The sequence below is a fragment of the Diceros bicornis genome, chromosome 2, assembly GCF_020826845.1.
Source record: "Diceros bicornis minor isolate mBicDic1 chromosome 2, mDicBic1.mat.cur, whole genome shotgun sequence".
Taxonomy (NCBI): domain Eukaryota; kingdom Metazoa; phylum Chordata; class Mammalia; order Perissodactyla; family Rhinocerotidae; genus Diceros; species Diceros bicornis.
Genome location: NC_080741.1, coordinates 91,379,041 through 91,397,792, shown reverse-complemented (window position 1 = coordinate 91,397,792; position 18,752 = coordinate 91,379,041). Strand labels below are relative to the sequence as shown.

The 18,752-nt window shown below is 40.6% G+C and overlaps 1 protein-coding gene across 5 annotated transcripts in view; it reads left to right on the top strand.

Moving 5' to 3' along the window:
* The first annotated feature begins 1,072 nt into the window (after positions 1-1,072).
* TXNRD3 (thioredoxin reductase 3) overlaps positions 1,073-18,752 on the top strand; it is a 79,672-nt gene continuing 61,992 nt past the window's right edge. The window contains exons 1-2 of one of the 5 annotated variants that reach the window (XM_058566761.1): positions 1,285-1,628; positions 9,976-10,023. In XM_058566761.1, the coding sequence (XP_058422744.1) occupies positions 1,590-1,628; positions 9,976-10,023 (87 nt within the window). In that variant the 5' untranslated portion in view covers positions 1,285-1,589. Of the gene's footprint in view, positions 1,226-1,284; positions 1,629-1,982; positions 2,051-9,975; positions 10,024-18,752 lie in introns of those variants that run through there. The other 4 variants (XM_058566743.1, XM_058566735.1, XM_058566751.1 and 1 more) reach the window with 4 other exon arrangements.

The window sequence follows — 18,752 nt, the reverse complement described above, 5'->3', positions numbered from 1 at the left end:
GGGGTATTAGGTGGGGGGGGGCATGTGCTGGGGTTTTAGGTGGGGGAGGCATGTGCTGGGGTTTTAGGTAGGGGAGGGGGAGGGTGTGCTGAGGTTTTAGGTGGGGGAGGGGAGGATGTGCTGAGGTTTTAGGTAGGGGAGGGGGAGGATGTGCTGGGGTTTTAGGTGGGGGAGGGGAGGATGTGCTGGGGTTTTAGGTGGGGGAGGGGGAGGATGTGCTGGGGTTTTAGGTGGGGGAGGGGGAGGATGTGCTGGGGTTTTAGGTGGGCGAGAGGAGGATGTGCTGGGGTTTTAGGTAGGGGAGGGGGAGGATGTGCTGGGGTTTTAGGTAGGGGAGGGGGAGGATGTGCTGGGGTTTTAGGTAGGCGAGGGGGAGGGTGTGCTGGGGTTTTCGGTAGGGGAGGGGGAGGATGTGCTGGGGTTTTAGGTAGGCGAGGGGGGAGCGTGTGCTGGGGTTTTCGGTAGGGGAGGGGGAGGATTGCTGGGGTTTTAGGTAGGCGAGGGTGAGGATGTGCTGGGGTTTTCGGTAGGGGAGGGGGAGCATGTGCTGGGGTTTTAGGTAGGCGAGGGGGACGGTGTGTTGGGGTTTTAGGTAGGAGAGGGGGAGCGTGTGGCCTTGCTGGTTGGCATCTTCCCACCAGCCTGTGTTTGGCGTTGAGACTGAATTTCTTTTCCTTGACTGTCTGGACTTTTCTGGTTAGTTTTCATCTTCAGCCTGCGGTGGCCTTGTGAGGCTGAATCTTGACGTCTGGACCTTGACTTCCTGGGAAAGGCAGCTCACTCATATACTAAGGAGGAACAGAAAGACCTGGTAGTTTTAAACAACAGTTGATTATGCTGAATATGCACAGCTGCAGGTAGCCAAGCTTATCTCAAAGTTATTGCTCTCTTCTTCTAGCCCCGGGAAGACTTTTTAACCTCTTCATGCTCAGTTTCAGTATTTTTATTTAGTTTGTGGGATATAAAGTTTAAAATAATAGCCATCTTTCCTAAAGATGGCTTTATTTATTCACACTCTCCGTAAGATCGAGACAGCTATCCTCATTGAAGAATACATATCTTTTTAAGGTGGCTTGAGGGGCTGCTGGAGATGACAAGGCACGCCAAGACCTCCCCAGGGGGCACTGCGGGGCGGCATCATGGAGACTGGTCAGTCGCCAGGCGCGCACACGAAGCTGGGATAACACAGGTCTGCAGCTTAGCACCCACCCTTCGCCAACGGCAGGTGACTCGCGCGGCGGCCCGGCAGCGCCCTAGTCCGCATGCGCGGGGCGGGGCGGCGGCGGGGCGGCGTTCGTGGTTCCTCGTCCCACCTCCGTGCCCGCGCCGCTGCCCGCCTCCGCGTCCCTGAGCAGCCCGGCCCGGCCGGGGGCGACGCCGAGGCCCTGGCGGAGCCGCCGCCCCCGCCGCGGGGGCAGACGTCGCCAGGCCCGGTGAACCGCCGCCCGGGCGGCGTCCGCGGCGGGCCCGTGTCGTCGCCGCCGGGGCGCCGGGCCCGCCTGTCGTCCCCCGGGGCCGGCCGCTCGTCCGCCGAGGCCCGCGAGGAGCTGCGGCGCCGCCTCCTGGGCCTGATCGAGGGCAGCCGAGTGATGATCTTCAGCAAGAGCTACTGTCCGCACAGCGCGCGGGTAGGCGGGCGGGCGGCAGCCGGGGTCTCCTGGACCCCCAGACCCGGGCGGGCGCCGCGGCCCCCGGACGCGCCCCCGGAGGCCGAGCCAGCGCTCGGCGGGCGGGATCGGACCGTTCCCGGGGGTGGTGACACGATCCAGGACCGGATTCTTTTGCTCGGCCCCTTGGCACCGCCGGAGACGCGGCTGCGCGGCCCGACCGCCCCGACTCCCCCGAACTGTTCTGGGACCGAAACCTGCGGGGTTAACCGCTCGTCCCCCCTCCTGCCTGTTAGCCCGATGTTGGCTTATTTATCAGGAGAGAGAGAAGAGATTTCTAAAAAGCTTTTCCCTGAATAAAGAGTAGTGCGAGGAGAAGCCACGACTGCGAGTGGGTTGGAGCCGGGTTCAGATCCCGCTTTCCAGCGCGGGACCTTGACCAGGTTACAGGGCTCCGCGGAGCCGGGGGGAAGGCGTGGGGAGGGCACGAGGGATGGGTCAGTTCCGCTGTATTGCACACTGCCTTCACTTTTGGGGGCTACTGGAAATCCAGCATTATTTTTGCGGCCAAATCTGTTCTGAGTTAAAAATAACCCACTTAGACATGAACTTTTGGAAGATAAATCCATCTATGTGATAGGGACTTTGAATATTTTGAACTATACTTCACATTATCAGAAAGTTGAAATAATACATGGAATATGCAAAAGCATAAACTCTTGGGTTAGGTTCGTAAAATTACAGGCTGTGTTTTTCAGATTTATTTAAAGCTTACGTTGCCTTATATATTGTTTCATAAAACATGTATATCGTGCATATACATTTTAAAGAATAGTAAAACAACACTAGTATTCTGGAAGCCTCTTTGGATGTCTCTCCCTGATTACATACTGCTCCCTGCCCCCAGGGTTAACCACTATCCAAAATTCCTTGCTTGTCTTTACAGTTTTACCAAATACATTTATATCTTTAAACAATATTTTGTTCCTTTTGGCTTTTTTGGTACTTTATGTAAGTAGAGTCATGCATATGTATTCTGCAATTTTTTCCTCAACAATTATGTTTTAGAGATTCATGCATGTTAGTATCTGCAGCTGTGGTTTCTTAATTTTCATTACAGTTATCCCTAGGATGAATCATACTACAGTTTATCGAGTGTACTGTTTCTGGTATTTTGCTCTTAAAAACAGTGTGGCTATGCCTATTCTTGCACGTATCTCCCAGGGCACATATGCAAGACTTACTTCAGAGTAGATATCTTGAAGCTGAATTCCTGGGCTGTAGAGGATGAACGACTTCTACCTTAACTAAGTGATGCCAGAACGTTTTTCCAAGTGGTTATACCAATTTACCCTCCCACTGGCAGTGTATAACACTTTCTCTTGCTCTGCATCCTTGCCAACAGTTAATATATTTAATTATTGCCATTCTGGCAGTTATGAAATGGTATTTCTTGTGGCCTTAATTTTGCATTTCCCTGATGAAATTTGAACATCTTTTCACGTGTTTATGGGTTACTTGAGTTTCCTTTTTTATGAAATGACTAGGTCTTTGCTTATTTTTCTATTACGTTGTTTTATTTATTTATTTTTTGTGTGTGTCTTTTTAAAAATATTTCCCTTATTTTTTATTTCTTTATTATTTTTTATTTTTTTATTGATGTCTTAATAGTTTATAACATTGTGAAATTTTGGTTGTATGTTATTGTTTGCCAATCACCATGTACATGTCTCCCTTCACCCCTCGTGCCACCCCACAACCCTCTTGCGCCTGGTAACCACTGTACAGTTTTCTCTATCCATGTGTTGGTTTATATTCCACATGTGAGTGAGATCATGTGGTGTTTGTCTTTCTCTCCCTGGCTTATTTCACCTAATACCCTCCAGGTCCATCCATGTTGTTGCAAATGGGACGATTTTGTCTTTTTTATGGCTGAGTAGTATTCCATTGTATATATATACCACATCTTTATCCAATCATCTGTTGAGGGACATTTGGGTTGCTTCCACTTCTTGGCTATGGTGAATAATGCTGCAATGAACGTAGGGGTGCATAAGCCTCTTTGGATTGTTGATTTCAGGTGCGTTGGATAGATTCCTAGTAGTGAGATGGCTGGATCATAGGTTATTTCTATTTTTAATTTTTTGAGGCATTTCCATACCGTTTTCCATAGAGGCTGCACCAGTTTGCATTCCCACCAGCTGTGTATGAGGGTTCCTGTTTCTCTACAACCTCTCCAACATTTGTTGTTTTTTGTCTTGGTGATTACAGCCATTCTGACGGGTGTGAGGTGATATCTTAGTGTTGTTTTGATTTGCATTTCCCTGATGATTAGTGATGTTGAGCATCTTTTCATGTGCCTGTTGGCCATCTGTATATCTTCTTTGGAGAAGCATCTGTTCACTTCCTCTGCCCATTTTTTAATCGGGTTGTTTGTTGTTTTGTTGTTCAGTTGTGTGAGTTCTTTCTGTATTATGGAGATTAACCCCTTGTCAGATATATGTTTTGTAAATATTTTCTCCCAGCTGGTGGGTTGACTATTCATTTTGATCCTGGTTTCATTTGTCTTGTAGAGGCTCTTTAATCTGATGAAGTCCCACTTGCTTATTTTTTCTTTAGTTTCCCTAGTCCGGGTAGACATGGATTCTGAAAAGATTCCTTTATGACCAGTGTGAAATAGTGTATTGCCTATATTTTCTTCTCAGAATTTTATAGTTTCAGGTGTCATTTTCAGGTCTTTGATCCATTTTGAGTTAATTTTTGTGAATGGCAATAGCAGATGGTCTACTTTCATTCTTTTGCATGTGGCTATCCAGTTTTCCCAACAACATTTATTGAAGAGACTTTCCTTTCTCCATTGTATGTTCTTAGCTCCTTTGTTGAAGATTAGCTGTCCGTATATGTGTGGTTTTATTTCTGGGCTTTCAAATCTGTTCCATTGATCTGTGTGTCTGTTTTTGTACCAGTACCACTCTGTTTTGATTGCTATTGCTTTGTAGTATGTTTTGAAGTCAGGGATTGTGATGTCTCCAGCTTTGTTCTTTTTTCTCAGGATTTCTTTAGCTATTCAGGGTCTTTTGTTGCCCCATATGAATTTTAGGATTCTTAGTTCTATTTCCCGTGAAGAATGTCATTGGGATTCTGATTGGGATTGCCTTGAATCTGTAGATTGCTTTAGATAATATAGACATTTTAACTATGTTTAGTCTTCCAATCCATGTGCATGGAATATCTTTCCATTTCTTTACGTCATCATTGATTTCTTTCAATAATGTCTTAAAGTTTTCATTGTATAAGTCTTTCACCTCCTTGGTAAGATTTATTCCTAGATATTTTATTCTTTTTGATGCAATTGTAAATGGTATTATCTTTTTGAGCTCTCTTTCTATTAGTTCATTATTAGCATACAGAAATGCAACTGATTTTTGTAGGTTGATTTTGTACCGTGTGAGTTTGCTGTAGTTGTTGATTATTTCTAATAGTTTTCCAATGGATTCTTTAGGGTTTTCTCTATATAAAATCATGTCGTCTGCAGATAGTTTCACTTCTTCGTTGCCTGTTTGGATTCCTTTTATTTCTTTTTCTTGCCTAATTGCTCTGGCCAAAACCTCCAGTACTATGTTGAATAGGAGTGGTGAGAGTGGGCAGCCCTGCCTCGTTCCTGTTCTCAGAGGAATGGCTTTCAGACTTTCCCTGTTGAGTATGATGTTGGCTGTGGGTTTGTCATAAATGGCCTTTATTATGTTGAGGTACGTTCCTTCTATACCCATTTTGTTGAGAGTTTTTATCGTGAATGGATGTTGGATCTTGTCAAATGCCTTCTCTGCATCTATTGAGATGATCATGTGATTTTTATTCCTTGTTTTGTTAATGTGGTGTATCATGTTGATTGATTTGCGGATGTTGAACCATCCCTGCGTCCCTAGTATAAATCCCACTTGGTCGTGGTGTATGATCTTTTTACTATAGTGCTGTATTAGCTTTGCCAATATTTTGTTGAGGATTTTTGCATCTATATTCATTAGCGATATTGGCATATAATTTTCCTTCTTTGTATTGTCCTTGTCTGGCTTTGGTATCAGGGTGATGTTGACCTCATAGAATGTGTTAGGAAGTGTTCCATATTCTTCTGTTTTTTGGAATAGTCTGAGAAGGATGGGTATTGAATCTTCTTTGAGTGTTTGGTAAAATTCCCTGGAGAAGCCACCTGATCCTGGACTTTTGTTTTTTGGGAGGTTTTTGATTACTGTTTCAATCTCTTTACTTGTGATTGGTCTATTCAGATTCTCTGTTTCTTCTTGGTTCAGTTTTGGGAGGTTGTATGAGTCTAAGAATTTATCCATTTCTTCTAGATTGTCCAATTTGTTGGCATATAGTTTTTCATAGTATTCTCTTATAATCCTTTGTATTTCTGTGGTATCCGTTGTAATTTTTCCTCCTTCATTTCTAATTTTATTTATTTGAGCCTTTTCTCTTTTTTTCTTAGTGAGTCTGGCTAAGGGTTTGTCAATTTTGTTCATCTTCTCAAAGAATCAACTCTTTGTTTCATTAATCCTTTCTACTATTTTTTTGGTCTCAATTTCATTTATTTCTGCTCTAACTTTTATTATTTCTCTCCTGCTGACCTTGGGCTTTGTTTGTTTCTCTTTTTCTAGTTCTGTTAGGTGTAATTTAAGGTTATTTGGGCTTTTTCTTGTTTGTTGAGATGGGCCTGTATTGCTATGAGTTTCCCTCTTAGGACTGCTTTTGCTGCATCCCATATGAGTTGGTTTGGTGTACTTTCATTTTCATTTCTCTCTATAGTTTTTGATTTCTCCTTTAATTTCATCAATGATCCATTGGTTGTTCAGTAGCATGTTGTTTAATCTCCACATTTTTGTCACTTTCCCAGTTATTTTCTTGTAGTTGATTTCTAGTTTCATAGCATTATGTATGGTCTGAAAAGATGCTTGTTGTGATTTCAATCTTCTTAAATTTATTGAGGCTTGCTTTGTTTCCCAACATATGGTCTATCCTTGAGAATGTTCCATGCGTGCATGAGAAGAATGTGTAGTCATTTGTTTTTGGATGGAGTGCTCTGTATATGTCTATTAAGTTCATCTCATCTAGTTTTTCATTTAAGTCCATTATTTCTTTATTGACTTCCTGTGTGGATGATCTATCCATTGATGTAAGTGGGGTATTAAGATCTCCTAATATATATTATTGTCTTGTTAATATCTCCTTTTAGGTTTGTTAATAGTTGCTTTGTGTACTTTGGTGCTCCTATGTTGGGTGCATATATATTTATAATTGATATGTCTTCTTGGTGGAGTGTCCCTTTTGTCATTATATACTGTCCGTCTTTGTCTCTCATTACTTGTTTTATCTGAAAGTCTGCTTTGTCTGATATAAGTATGGCGACACCTGCTTTCTTTTGTTTGCCATTAGCTTGAAGTATTGTCTTCCATCCTTTCACTCTGCACCTGTGTTTGTCTTTAGAGCTCAGATGTGTTTCCTGGAGGCAGCATATTGTTGGGTCTTGCTTTTTAATCCATCTGCCACTCTGTGTCTTTTGATTGAAGAGTTCAATCCATTTACATTTAGAGTGATTATTGATATATAAGGTCTTAATGTTGCTGTTTTATAGCTTGTTTTCCAGTTCTTTTGCATTTCTTTTGTTTCTTGTCCCGTGTGTTTTGGACTACCAATTCAGTTTGGTAGTTCTGTCCTATGACTCTTTTAGTTTTCTCTTTATTTATCATATGTGATTCTATTCTGATTATTTGTTTAGTGGTTACTTTGAGGTTTGTATAAAAAAATCTCATGGATGAGATAGTCCATTATCTGATGGCCTCTTATTTCCTTAGACTAAGTTGATTCGATCTCTTTCCTCTTCCTCTTCTAAGTTATTATTGTCACAACTTATTTTATCTTGTGTTGTGGGTCTGTGTTTAAAGTGATGAGGTTATATTTGTTTTTGTTGTTTTTCTTCCTTTGATCTTTGATTTTGGTATTTAGGTGGTTGCTAACCTATTCTTATAAAGATCTACTATTTTTCTGATTTTGTCTACCTAGTTTTCTCCTTGCTCCAAGCTTTGTATTCCCTTTCTCTTCTTTTTTTCAGGCATGAGAATCTTGAGCATTTCTTGTAGTGGGGGGTCTCGTGGCCATGAACTCCCTTAGCTTTTGTTTGTCTGAGAAAGTTATTATTCTCCATCATATTTGAAGGGTATTTTCGCTGGATAGAGTATTCTTGGCTGAAAGTTTCTGTCTTTCAGGATTTTGAATATATCAGTCCAGTCTCTCCTAGCCTGTAAAGTTTCTGTTGAGAAATCTGCTGAGAGCCTGATGGGAATTCCTTTGTATGTTATCTTTTGTTTTTGTCTGGCTGTCCTTAATATTGTTTCTTTGTGATTGATTTTTGCTAGCTTTACTACTCTATGCCTTTGAGAGGACCTTTTCCTGTTGATATATTTAGGCGACCTATTGGTTTCACTTACTGGTATTTCCTCTTCCGTCCCCAGATTTGGGAAGTTCTCAGCTATTATTTCCTTGAATAGGCTCTCTGTTCCTTTTTCCCTCTCTTTTCCCTCAGGAATACCTATAATTCTTATGTTACATTTCCTAATTGAGTTGGATATTTCTTGGATACTTTCTTCATTTCTTTTTAGTCTTATTTCTCTCTCCTCTTCCATCTGCAGCATATCTGTATTCCTGTCCTCAATAATGCGAATTCTTTCCTCCATATTGTGAGCTCTGTTCTTTAAAGATTCCAGATTTTCCTTTATCTCCTCCATTGTGTTCTTCATCTCCATCAATACTGATTGGTTTTTTCTTGATGATTTCAATCTCTTTTGTGAAAAAACTCCTTGTCTCATTGAGTTGTTTATCTGTGTTTTCTTGTAATTTGTTGAGCTTTTTTATGATAGCTATTTTGAATTCTCTGTCATTTAGGTTATGAATTTCTGTGTCTTCAGGGTTTATTTCTGGGTACTTGTCATTTTCCTTCTGGCCTGGTGATTTAATGTACTTTTTGCATCGTGCTTGCTGTATTCGGTTTGTTTTTCCTCATCCAGGAAATATCTGGTTGCAGTTTCCACCTGCCACCACCGGGTGGAGGTCAAAGGCTGTGTAATCTGAGCCCACTGCCATCCATGGCTGCTCTGACTGATCTGCTGAGCTGCAGTGCGGGGCATGTGTGTGGGGGGGAGGGGGACTTCTGGTTCTTCTCTTGCTGTCTGCTCTCCTGGGGTGCTCAGATGTTGATGGCACCCCCACAGCAGTTCTGACTCCTCCATGTGGGAGTTTCCCACAGGCTGAGAGAACTTGGAGAGCTACGGTTTTCCCGCCGAGGGCTGGCCTTCCCCCATCTCTGGGAGAACGCTGACCCAAGTCTCCAGTCCGATTGGGAAGGGGAGGATTTCTCCTTACATCTCCCCACTTCCTCCAGGGGCTATAGCATGTCCACTCTCAGATGTGCGGCTGCGTGGGTCTCTCCAATGTCCTTTTGTGCTGTGTGAGTGTCCTTTGTTGGTATGTGAATGTCCTTTTTGTTGCATCTTATCCGGGGAAGAGTTTACGGGAAAGCTCACTCCGCCATGATGTTGATGTCACTCTAGGTTGTTTTATTTTTTTGTACTGATTTGTAGGCATTCTTTGTATATTTTGGATACTAATCCTTTGGTGTTGGAAAATCTTCCAGATTTGGCTTTTCTTTTCACTCTCTTTATGGAATCTTTTGGTTAACTGAAGTTTGCAAGTTTAGTGTAGTTGAATCTATCACTGTTTTTCTTTTATGGTTTGTGCTTTTTGTGTTTTATTTAAGGATACGTTTCTACTCTGAGGTCATAAAGATACTCTCCTGTTCTAGCTCCTGAATGTTTTAGAGTCTGCTTTTTACACTCACCTTCTTTATTCCATTCAGGTACTCTGCATGTGGTGGTTTTGTCCCTTTGTACCCGGAAGGACTTTTCCTGGTTGTCATGTCCTGTGTGGGAGGGAAAGTGCATAGTAGTTGGAAACCATTTAGGTTACATTTGAGCAACAAGGAAAGTTAGGAGGGAGAGCTCTCACGCCTCTCTTATTCAAAGTATACAGTTGTCCAAGGTTGAAAGCATTGGAGGTCATTTGAGATTGTTGAGAAAACATCATCTTTTAGGTATGTCATGTTTACAAAGGTTCAACAGGCAGTGTTTAAAAACAAGTACACAAAGCAAGATTAAGAACAATACAACAAGTCCCGTTTGTACGATAGTTCTAAACCAGGAGCCTAGACCTGTGGGTAAGCAGCTGAATAAATCAAAAGACAGTGTGTTATTGGGTGAAATTTGTTGCAGCCAATATACTTGTTCTCTAATTCTATGTAATTGGGTCTCTATTTCCCCAGAGTTTATTTATCCATGTGTTACTGCACAGACACTTCTCTGCTCAGCAGGTGAGTATCCAAAAGTGCCCTGGCCAATGAGTTAAGCAACCATTGTTGGGTTGCAACTGCTTTGACTGTGGAATATGCCAACTCTTATAGTGTTAGAGATTCCTCATTATTTGTTCATTGGCACTCACTCTGATCCATGGGAAGAAGGCTCTTCCCACGGAGGCAAATCCAGAATCATGCATGCCTCCTGGAAGTTCTCGTTTGAGGCGATTATACGAATTTAGTGGAACTGACCAATGAGAGGCTTCTGATTGGTTATGCAGGGAGAATAGGGTGATGTTTATGGCAAGGGCACACTGTCCTCATACTCTTCAGCTGTCAAGGCAATGAGATGGCCAAGCATAAAGGCTATTGTCAGAGCCTCCACATATGAAAATGTAACTGGGGGTATACGTAAGACTCCTACTTAAGTAACAGTATCCACGGACTCATTTATTGGCATAGAGGCATCACCACCATTTAACCAAGCTTCAGACATTGTGTTGTTACATATGGAGAGGTTGCATAAATATATGCATATATCAACAGGTGTACAAATGGTCTGATTTACAGTGGCCATACTATGGAATTCATCATACAAATATTCATAAGATGTTTTCTTTTGTTCCCCAGGTTGGGTTAAATTAAAGCAAGCAACAAAATTAGATGAGCTAAGTACCCTGACTATAAAATAGGTCTGCAAAATAATTTAAACATACAATGGCATCTGGAATTCCAGTGAAATTATTTATAGGGTGAACTAGGGGTCATTATTGTTCTAAACAGATCGAGATTTCTGATGGCAAAGCCAGCAATCAGAGAGGTTTCCCCCTTTTGCAAGGGGTTGAGGAATACAGACAAGGCCATTATCCTTCCACAGAAGGGAGGAAGGAAACAAAGTGAGAGATAGCAGTGAAAGACAGGTACACAGGCCTGGTCCAGACATCCCTGGAAAGCTGTCTGCCTCGGATGTTGGCTGCTTCTCTTCCAGCTGAATTTGATTTGAGGCCTCCAGGGTTAGTACAGGACTAGATGTCAGGCGGAACCTTCTTCAGCTGTGAGATGTGTACCCAAGGCTCGAGTCCCTGAGGTTTCGCTGCCATCTGAGTAGTGAGGAAGACCTAGTATAGTCCTTCCAAGGAGATTTCAAGGGTAGTAAAAATGGGAAATTTACTTGGGAGATTTGTAGCCAGACATTTAAGGAACCTAGAAGAATTTAGGATCCAGTCCAGCTTACAGGTATATAACAAAACCATAAAGATAATTAATAGGATTAGAATTTAATATCTACAAAGGTGCAAACATAATTTCTTTCTCCACAATTACTCCTATTTTTGTTAAAGATATGGGGCTGGCCTGGTGGCGTAGTGGTGAAGTTCACGTGCTCTGCTTTGGCAGCCCCGGGTTCGCAGGTTTGGATCCTGGGTGAGGACCTACACACTGCTCATCAAGCCGTGCTGTGGCAGCATCTCACATACAAAGTGGAAGAAGATTGGTACTGACGTTAGCTCAGGGACAATCTTCTTCAAGCAAAAAGAGGAAGACTGGCAACAGATGTTAGCTCAGAGCCAATCTTCCTCACCAAAAAAGAAAAAAAAAGGATAATCATAGTAAAACTAATATGTTTGTATTAAACTTGGCCTGATTATTTATATAAATGCAGCAAAAATAGCGATTGACCATATAAGCTCTTTTTAAAGATTGCTTTGTTGGAACCTTGTAAGCAAGGTACTAGGCCAGTTTTTCCAAGCATTTCCTTAAAGCTGGTCATTTCTCAGTCTATGTACATCTTTCTTGAGTATAACATTCTAGTCAAAGCCTTGGTAATGTAGCCAATATTTCCAATTGTGTCTTGTTACAAAGAGAAGAAACCTTCATTGAACCCATGTGAAAACATATATTGTCATGAAAAGAATACTTAAGAGTTTCTGAATTCTGGAGGGATCAGGTAGAGAAAAACATAAGTGTTTTAACCCTTGTTACAAGGATATACTTTGCCGAATTGCTGTAAATTATAAATAGCTTAAAGGAGAGGAGAGAAAGGGGTCCTTTACACCTGGAAAGCAAAACATCAAAGCAATCAGTCGTCGACTCGAGTTCCAGAAATTCCCATCCAGTTGTGTTATGAACTTCAAGTTATCAAAACCTTTATTCCAGAGTATCTGTCAAAGTCTTTCCCATGAATCTCTTTGAAAATGAAACATGTTTGTAAAAGTATCAGAGTAAAACAATAACTGTCTGTAACTGACAAAAGACTTAAAAAAAAGGCAATGGGTAAGTGCAACTGACAAGGAAATTTAGGTATTTTTGTGACATACATTTTGGTAACTAGAAGTACAGATGATAACATTATATTAGGACATATGAAATGTTCAGGAATTTTATACAATTTCTAAAACACTTTTTAGTAACATTTACCCATACAATATAACCTAAAAAGGTTTATTATCACTTATTTGACTATGGTTCTTATGTAATTTGACATACCAAATAAGCCTAATTAGTGTAATATCTCTCTTTTCACAAGCAGAGGAAACAAATCTTTTGAGATGTCCTAGATGCCCTCTGGAAAATCCCAAAGTTACCTTTAGGTTGAAAAGACTTCATTTAAAATTTGAATATTTGGGGAAGCTTGTCAAAAATACCAAAGGTTTGGACACTTGACCAAATAGGATCACAGATCATTATGAAATGGCACTTAAGCATCTGTTTGACCAAAGCAAGAGTAAAAGGTTTCAAATACAAAAGGACACATAGTTGTGAGAAAAACTTAACTCTAATACTGAGAAGACTCAGTTCTCTTAGGTAATTAAAGAGCTGATAAAAACAACGCAGGAAATTGCTTTGATAAAACACAAAATGTCTGTTTTCTAGGCATATTACATAAAGGTAGAGAAGTTTTCACAATCTTTTGTCAAAAGCAGACCAATAACTGAAGAAAACCTTGTCCTTTCAACAGAAAAGAAAGCCAGTTTTTAATTTTGCATCAGCTTATTTTGGTATTAAAACTCATTTTAAAAAATTGATTTTAATCTTAGCCAGCTTAACCAAACATTAAAACTCCTTTTCCAAGATTCCTTTCCACACCTTCCACATTCCTTTTTACATTTAGATGTTGTCATATGTTTTCCTCTTTCCCATTCCAAAATAACCAGCCTCTCTTTAGGACAAAATTACTTTCTTTTCCCTCAACAAAATGCATTTCCATTCCGTATATCTTTTATCAAAATACACATCCTACTTTCCTTGCATATGGAGATGTTTTCCTTTTATTACATATATTGATTAGAATCCTTGATTCCTAGTGAAAAACTAAGAAGCAATTGTGAACTATGTTAGCATTTTGCAGCTTGGTGAACTTATAAATACCTTTTATAAATTTCTAGAAATGTGCCTTTTTTCATAGAAAATTTATCAGCATGTCATAAAACATGTTCACTAATAGACTCAAATATCTTTAGTTTCTATTCCTATTTGCAATATAGGAATAGAAAAAATTCCTATTTGGCAATAATAAGCCAAAAGTAAATAAACCTGTGTTCAGTAATTAATGTTTATTTAATTTGGAAATAATTTAGATACTCAGTGACATCCATTATTTAGTTTAACTTAGTATAAACTTTAATTTTATTTACATTTATTTAAATTACTTGCTTTCGACAATCATGCTTGGATTAGACAGTAAATAGCCAATCATCATTTTAAGTTACTTTCTTAATAACAATTTTTTTTTTTTTTTTTTTTGTGAGGAGATCAGCCCTGAGCTAACATCCGCCAATCCTCCTCTTTTTTTGCTGAGGAAGACGGCCCTGGGCTAACATCGGTGCCTATCTTCCTCCACTTTATATGGGACGCCGCCACAGCATGGCTTACCAAGCAGTACTTCGGTGCGCGCCCGGGATCCGAACCAGCGAACCCCGGGCCGCCGCAGCGGAGCGCGCGCACTTAACCGCTTGCGCCACCGGGCCGGCCCCCTTGATAACAATTTTTTAACAGAGATAACATAAGCTTAACAAACCCAAATAGAATGAAAGTTGTGTGTCTGCATTATATTCAGCATTGATAACTCTGAAGGCATGCCTGTTTCAATTAAACCAACAGCCTTAAGCTAGCTTTTATTTACAAAAGATTAATCCTAGATCATGTAAACTTGAAAACATTTGGGTTAATTTCCATTATAATTTCTGACATTTAGGAATACTTAATTTATAACTGCTTAATTTCAAGCCAATTAAACAGAGCTCTTTCTTTTACAAACCAATCTTAGTAATACCATCCAGAGGTAGAAAAATATCACATCTCTATAACTTACATACACAGACAGATGTAAATTCAGATCTTATAGCTTTCATTTTAAAACTTCAGTTATGTCTCAGGTACAATAATATGAAACTTAAAAGAACAGTTGAATCCCAGTCGTATTTCTGGCAGATGGACTAAGTTAAGGTTACTTGTTCAGATGGCCAAAGCCTTTTACTAAAGATTTTTATTTGCATGCTGAAAGGATCCTTTTAGGACTGCTTTTGGAGTTATTTTGTCTGTTATCAAAAGTCTAGGTTAATTGCTATTGAAATTTTTCCTTCTACTTTTTTTTTTCCTCCAGTTAACCTAGAAATAGCAATTAGGGGCCCAGTATTTGAATCCTCAGAGGGTCTGATTTTAAAGGAGCAGGTTTTCGCAGAGGGGGAGAGAGGAAGATGGGGGTGAAGTCGGAGACAAAGGAGTCTGGGAAAACAAACAAGATGGCGCCTGAGACAAAGGAGGAGGAGGGGAACACGAGGCTCCAGAAGCCATTTTGTTCTCCTTCCGTTTTCTAGTTGTTTTGGTTAATTTAGACAAGGTATCTTGTAATGAGGTGTTTTTAGAGCTGTGTGCGCATCCAGAAGCTTCCAGATACCAATGAAAATAGGCATACCATTCATTTTGCTTAATTTTAGAGCTATGGCCTTCCAATTTGGTTTTAAGAAAAGCGAATTTGGGGAGATCAAAAGTTCCACATAATGGCCATTCTAATTCTGGGCTGCTCTTGGTCAGTTTGGCCCAGTTGGTTAAAAATGTGCATGTAGGGGACCCAAAGTTCTCAAACGTAAACCCAGCTAGGGTCCCTGTGTTACCAGCACCGATCAGATTGGTGCGGTGGGGTCCCAGGTTCTTGGTCCACAGACACAAAAGAATTTGAGAGTGGACACACAGCATAAGTTTTAACAGAGGAAGATTTATTAGCAAAGCGAAAGTACACCCTCAAGGGGAGGGGCGGGCAGGCTCGAGGGAGCAGCTGCACCAAAGTTGTGGTGGTCAGTGGTTTTGGAATGTTGGTCCGGGGCGGGGTGGGTGAGGGTCTCAGAACGTGTGCCAGTGGGAGTACTGTTTCTACCTTCACGTCAGGAGGGGGAGATTTTTTCCTTACATAGGCATCTCCAGAACTGTCATGGAGTGGGGGGGGGGGCAGTCAAAACCACAATGTGAATGAGGGTATAATGAGGCTTGGGGCTACTCTCGCTCAGGGTTGAGGTGAGTCCTGCGCGTCAGAAGAGTCGCTGCCCAGCAATTAGGATGCTGCACCTGGTGGAGTGTCCTTGCTCCCAGCTCATATCTAGCTTTCTGCCTATCTCACCCGAAGGAGGGTTTCCCTTAGAACATTTAGATGACTGGGATCCCATTTCTGAAATTTCCTTTGAGGACCCAAGAAAGTTTCTAGAGTCCTAGCCCTGATCGCTGGAGGAATCTAAAAACAAAAGAAAGTTGTTAGATTCACAGCCTTGATTCCAAAAGAAATCTGAAAACCAAAGAAAACTCTTGGATTTTCAGCAAGCCTGAGTCCCAAAAAGAACTGTGGTACCTTCAAAAAATAACTGAATACTCACCACGGATGATGCCTTGAACCCAAGGACAGAGCCTTGAGTGAGGAGGACAAAGTCCCTCCCCCAAGAGGACAAAGCCTCTGCCGAACCCAAATAAAATTAGAAAGCTCAGAATGCAAGGGGAGCAGAGCTCGGAATCTGAGAGGAGACTCACCAAACTGAAAGTAGGCAGCAACTCACGAAAGTGATGAGTGCAAGGGGCCCAGGGCAGGTACCTCGCTCGATTCACGGGGGTTGTCATCTCTTGGGGGTCACCTCCTTTGGATCCCACTTTCTGAAACCATATATGTCAACCTTAAAAATAAAACAGCCAGTTATTTTCCAGCAAAACGAGTTTATTTGGGAATAGCCAAAGAATTGCAATTCAGGATGTGCGTGCTAAGGCGGACCATTGGCAAATCCAATAAACAGGGTAGAGGAACGATATTTTACAGAGAAAAAGGAAGAAATTGGGAGGGGTTGTTTTGAACAAGAGTCCATTGGAGAAAAGCAATTCAGGGTGGTGATGGTTTCTCATTGGCTGAGTTGCTGGGGTAGTTGATTTCTGTTGGGGGGTGCAATGTACATTTCTTTTCTAAGTAAGAATTCTTTCTTGTTGGTTTCTGTTGCTGTCTGTAATTGACTATTTTTCCTGTAATTGACCTTGAGTGGTAATGCATGGGAGCTCCCCCTGCTGGCCTCCTGACTCCATTTTAAATGAGGTTGGTTTTTGTTAATTTTCACATCCTTGAGGGATAAGTTGGATGTCTGTAGGTGAGGAAGAGTATCCAGCTAAGGAATTAGTATAAGCAAAGGTAGATGATGATGAAATGAAAATAGAGTGGCTGAACATAGACTATATGAAAAGAAATAAAGAGAGTAAATTGGAAGATAGCTGGAAGTTTAGTTTCAAAGTCATATTGAGGAGATCTTAAAATGCTCGCTGGTAAGTCTGGACTTAATGATGTAGGCAAAGAAAAGTCATCTCAGACTTTTGAGAAGAGGCGTGAAAGGGTCTGACCTGTGATTTGAAGTCTGGTAGTATGAAGGCTAGACTAAGTGGCAGATAGGCTAGTCAGGAAGTTACTGTTACAGTCCGATACAAGATAATGGCCCAAACTAAATAGTGAAGAAAATGCCCTGGTTTTTTTTTTAAACCCCTTCCCCACATTAATTTTAAGCCATGTTTCCCCAATCCTGAATTCATACATTTGTGGATTAAAAATTTATGCTTCCATTTGTTAGCTTTTTTTTCCTGTAGTAAAATATACATAACATAAAGTTTACTATTTTAACCATTTTAAGTTAAGTAGCATTAAGTACATTTACATTGTTGTGCAACCATCACCACCATCCATCCACAGAACCTTTTCTATCTTTCCCAACTGAAACTCTGTACCCATTAAATTCTAACTCCCTAATCCCCCTCCCCCCTGGAAGCCACCATTCTACTTTCTGTTTCTATAAATGTGGCTACTCTGGTTGCCTCATATAAGTGGACTGATGAAATTTTGTACTTTTGTGCCTGGCTTATTTCATTTAGCGTAATGTCCTCATCTACATCATAGCGTGTGTCAGAATTTCCTTCCTTTCTAAGGCTGAATAATATCCCATTGTATATATAGACCACATTTTGTTTATTCATCTGTTGATGAAGACTTGGGTTGCTTTCCTCTTTTGGCTATTGTGAATATTGCTGCTGTGAAGATGGGTGTACAAATACCTGTTTGTGTCCCTCCTTGCAATTCTTTTGGGTATATACCCAGAGGTGGAATTGCTGGCTCATATGGTATTTCTATTCTTAATTTTTTATTTTTAGTTTTCCATAGTGACTGTACCATCTTACATTTCCCACTATCTGTACAAAGGTTGCCTTTTTTCCACATCCTTGTCAACACTTGTTATTTTCTGTTTTTTGTTCTATTTTGTTTTGATTATAGTTATGTGTGTGAAGTGGTATCTCATTGTTATTTGATTTGCATTTCCCTAATAAGTAGTGATGCTGAGTATCTTTTCATATGTTTGTTGGCCATTTGTTAATGGCCAGTATCTTCTTTAGAGAAATGTCTATTCAAGTACTTTGTCAATTTTTTCATTGGGTTACTTTTTTGTTTGTTGGGTTTTAGAAGTTCCCAATATATTCTAGATGTTAATCCTGTATCAGATATGTAATTTGCAAATATCTCTCTAATTATGGGAGTTGCCTTTTTACTCAGTGGATAGTGTCCTTTGAGGCACAGTTTTTAATTTTCATGAGGTCCAATTTGTCTATGTTTTGTTACCTATGTCTTTGGTGTGATATCCAAAAAATTGCAAAATCCAATGTCATGAAGCTTTTGCCCTGTGTTTTCTTCTAAGAGTTTTAGCTCTTACACTTAAGTCTTTGATCCATTTTGAGTTGATTTTTGTATATGGTATTAAGTAAGGGTCCAACTTCATTCTTCTGCATGTGTATATCCAGTTTTCTCAGCACCATTTGTTGAAAAGACTGTCCTTTCCTCGATGAATGGTCTTGGCACCATTGTCAAAAATTGTTTGATCTTATGTGTGAGGTTTTATTTCTGGGCTATCTGTTCTCTTCAGTTGACCTGTTGTCTATCTTATGCCAGTACCACACTGTTTTGGGTACTATAGCTTTGTAGCAATTTTGAAATCAGGGCCTGTAGACCTCCAACTTTATTCTCATTTTTCAAGATTTTTCTGGCTTTTCAAGTTTCCCTTGAGACTCCATATGAATTACACGATGGATTTTTCTATTTCTGCAAAAGTCATTGTAGGGATTTTGATAAAGACTGCACTGAATCTGTGGATGGTAGTATTGATATCTTAACAATATTAAGTCTTCTAATCCGTAAACATGGGATTTCTTTCCATTTATTTGTATCTTCTTTAATTCTTTCAGCAATGTGT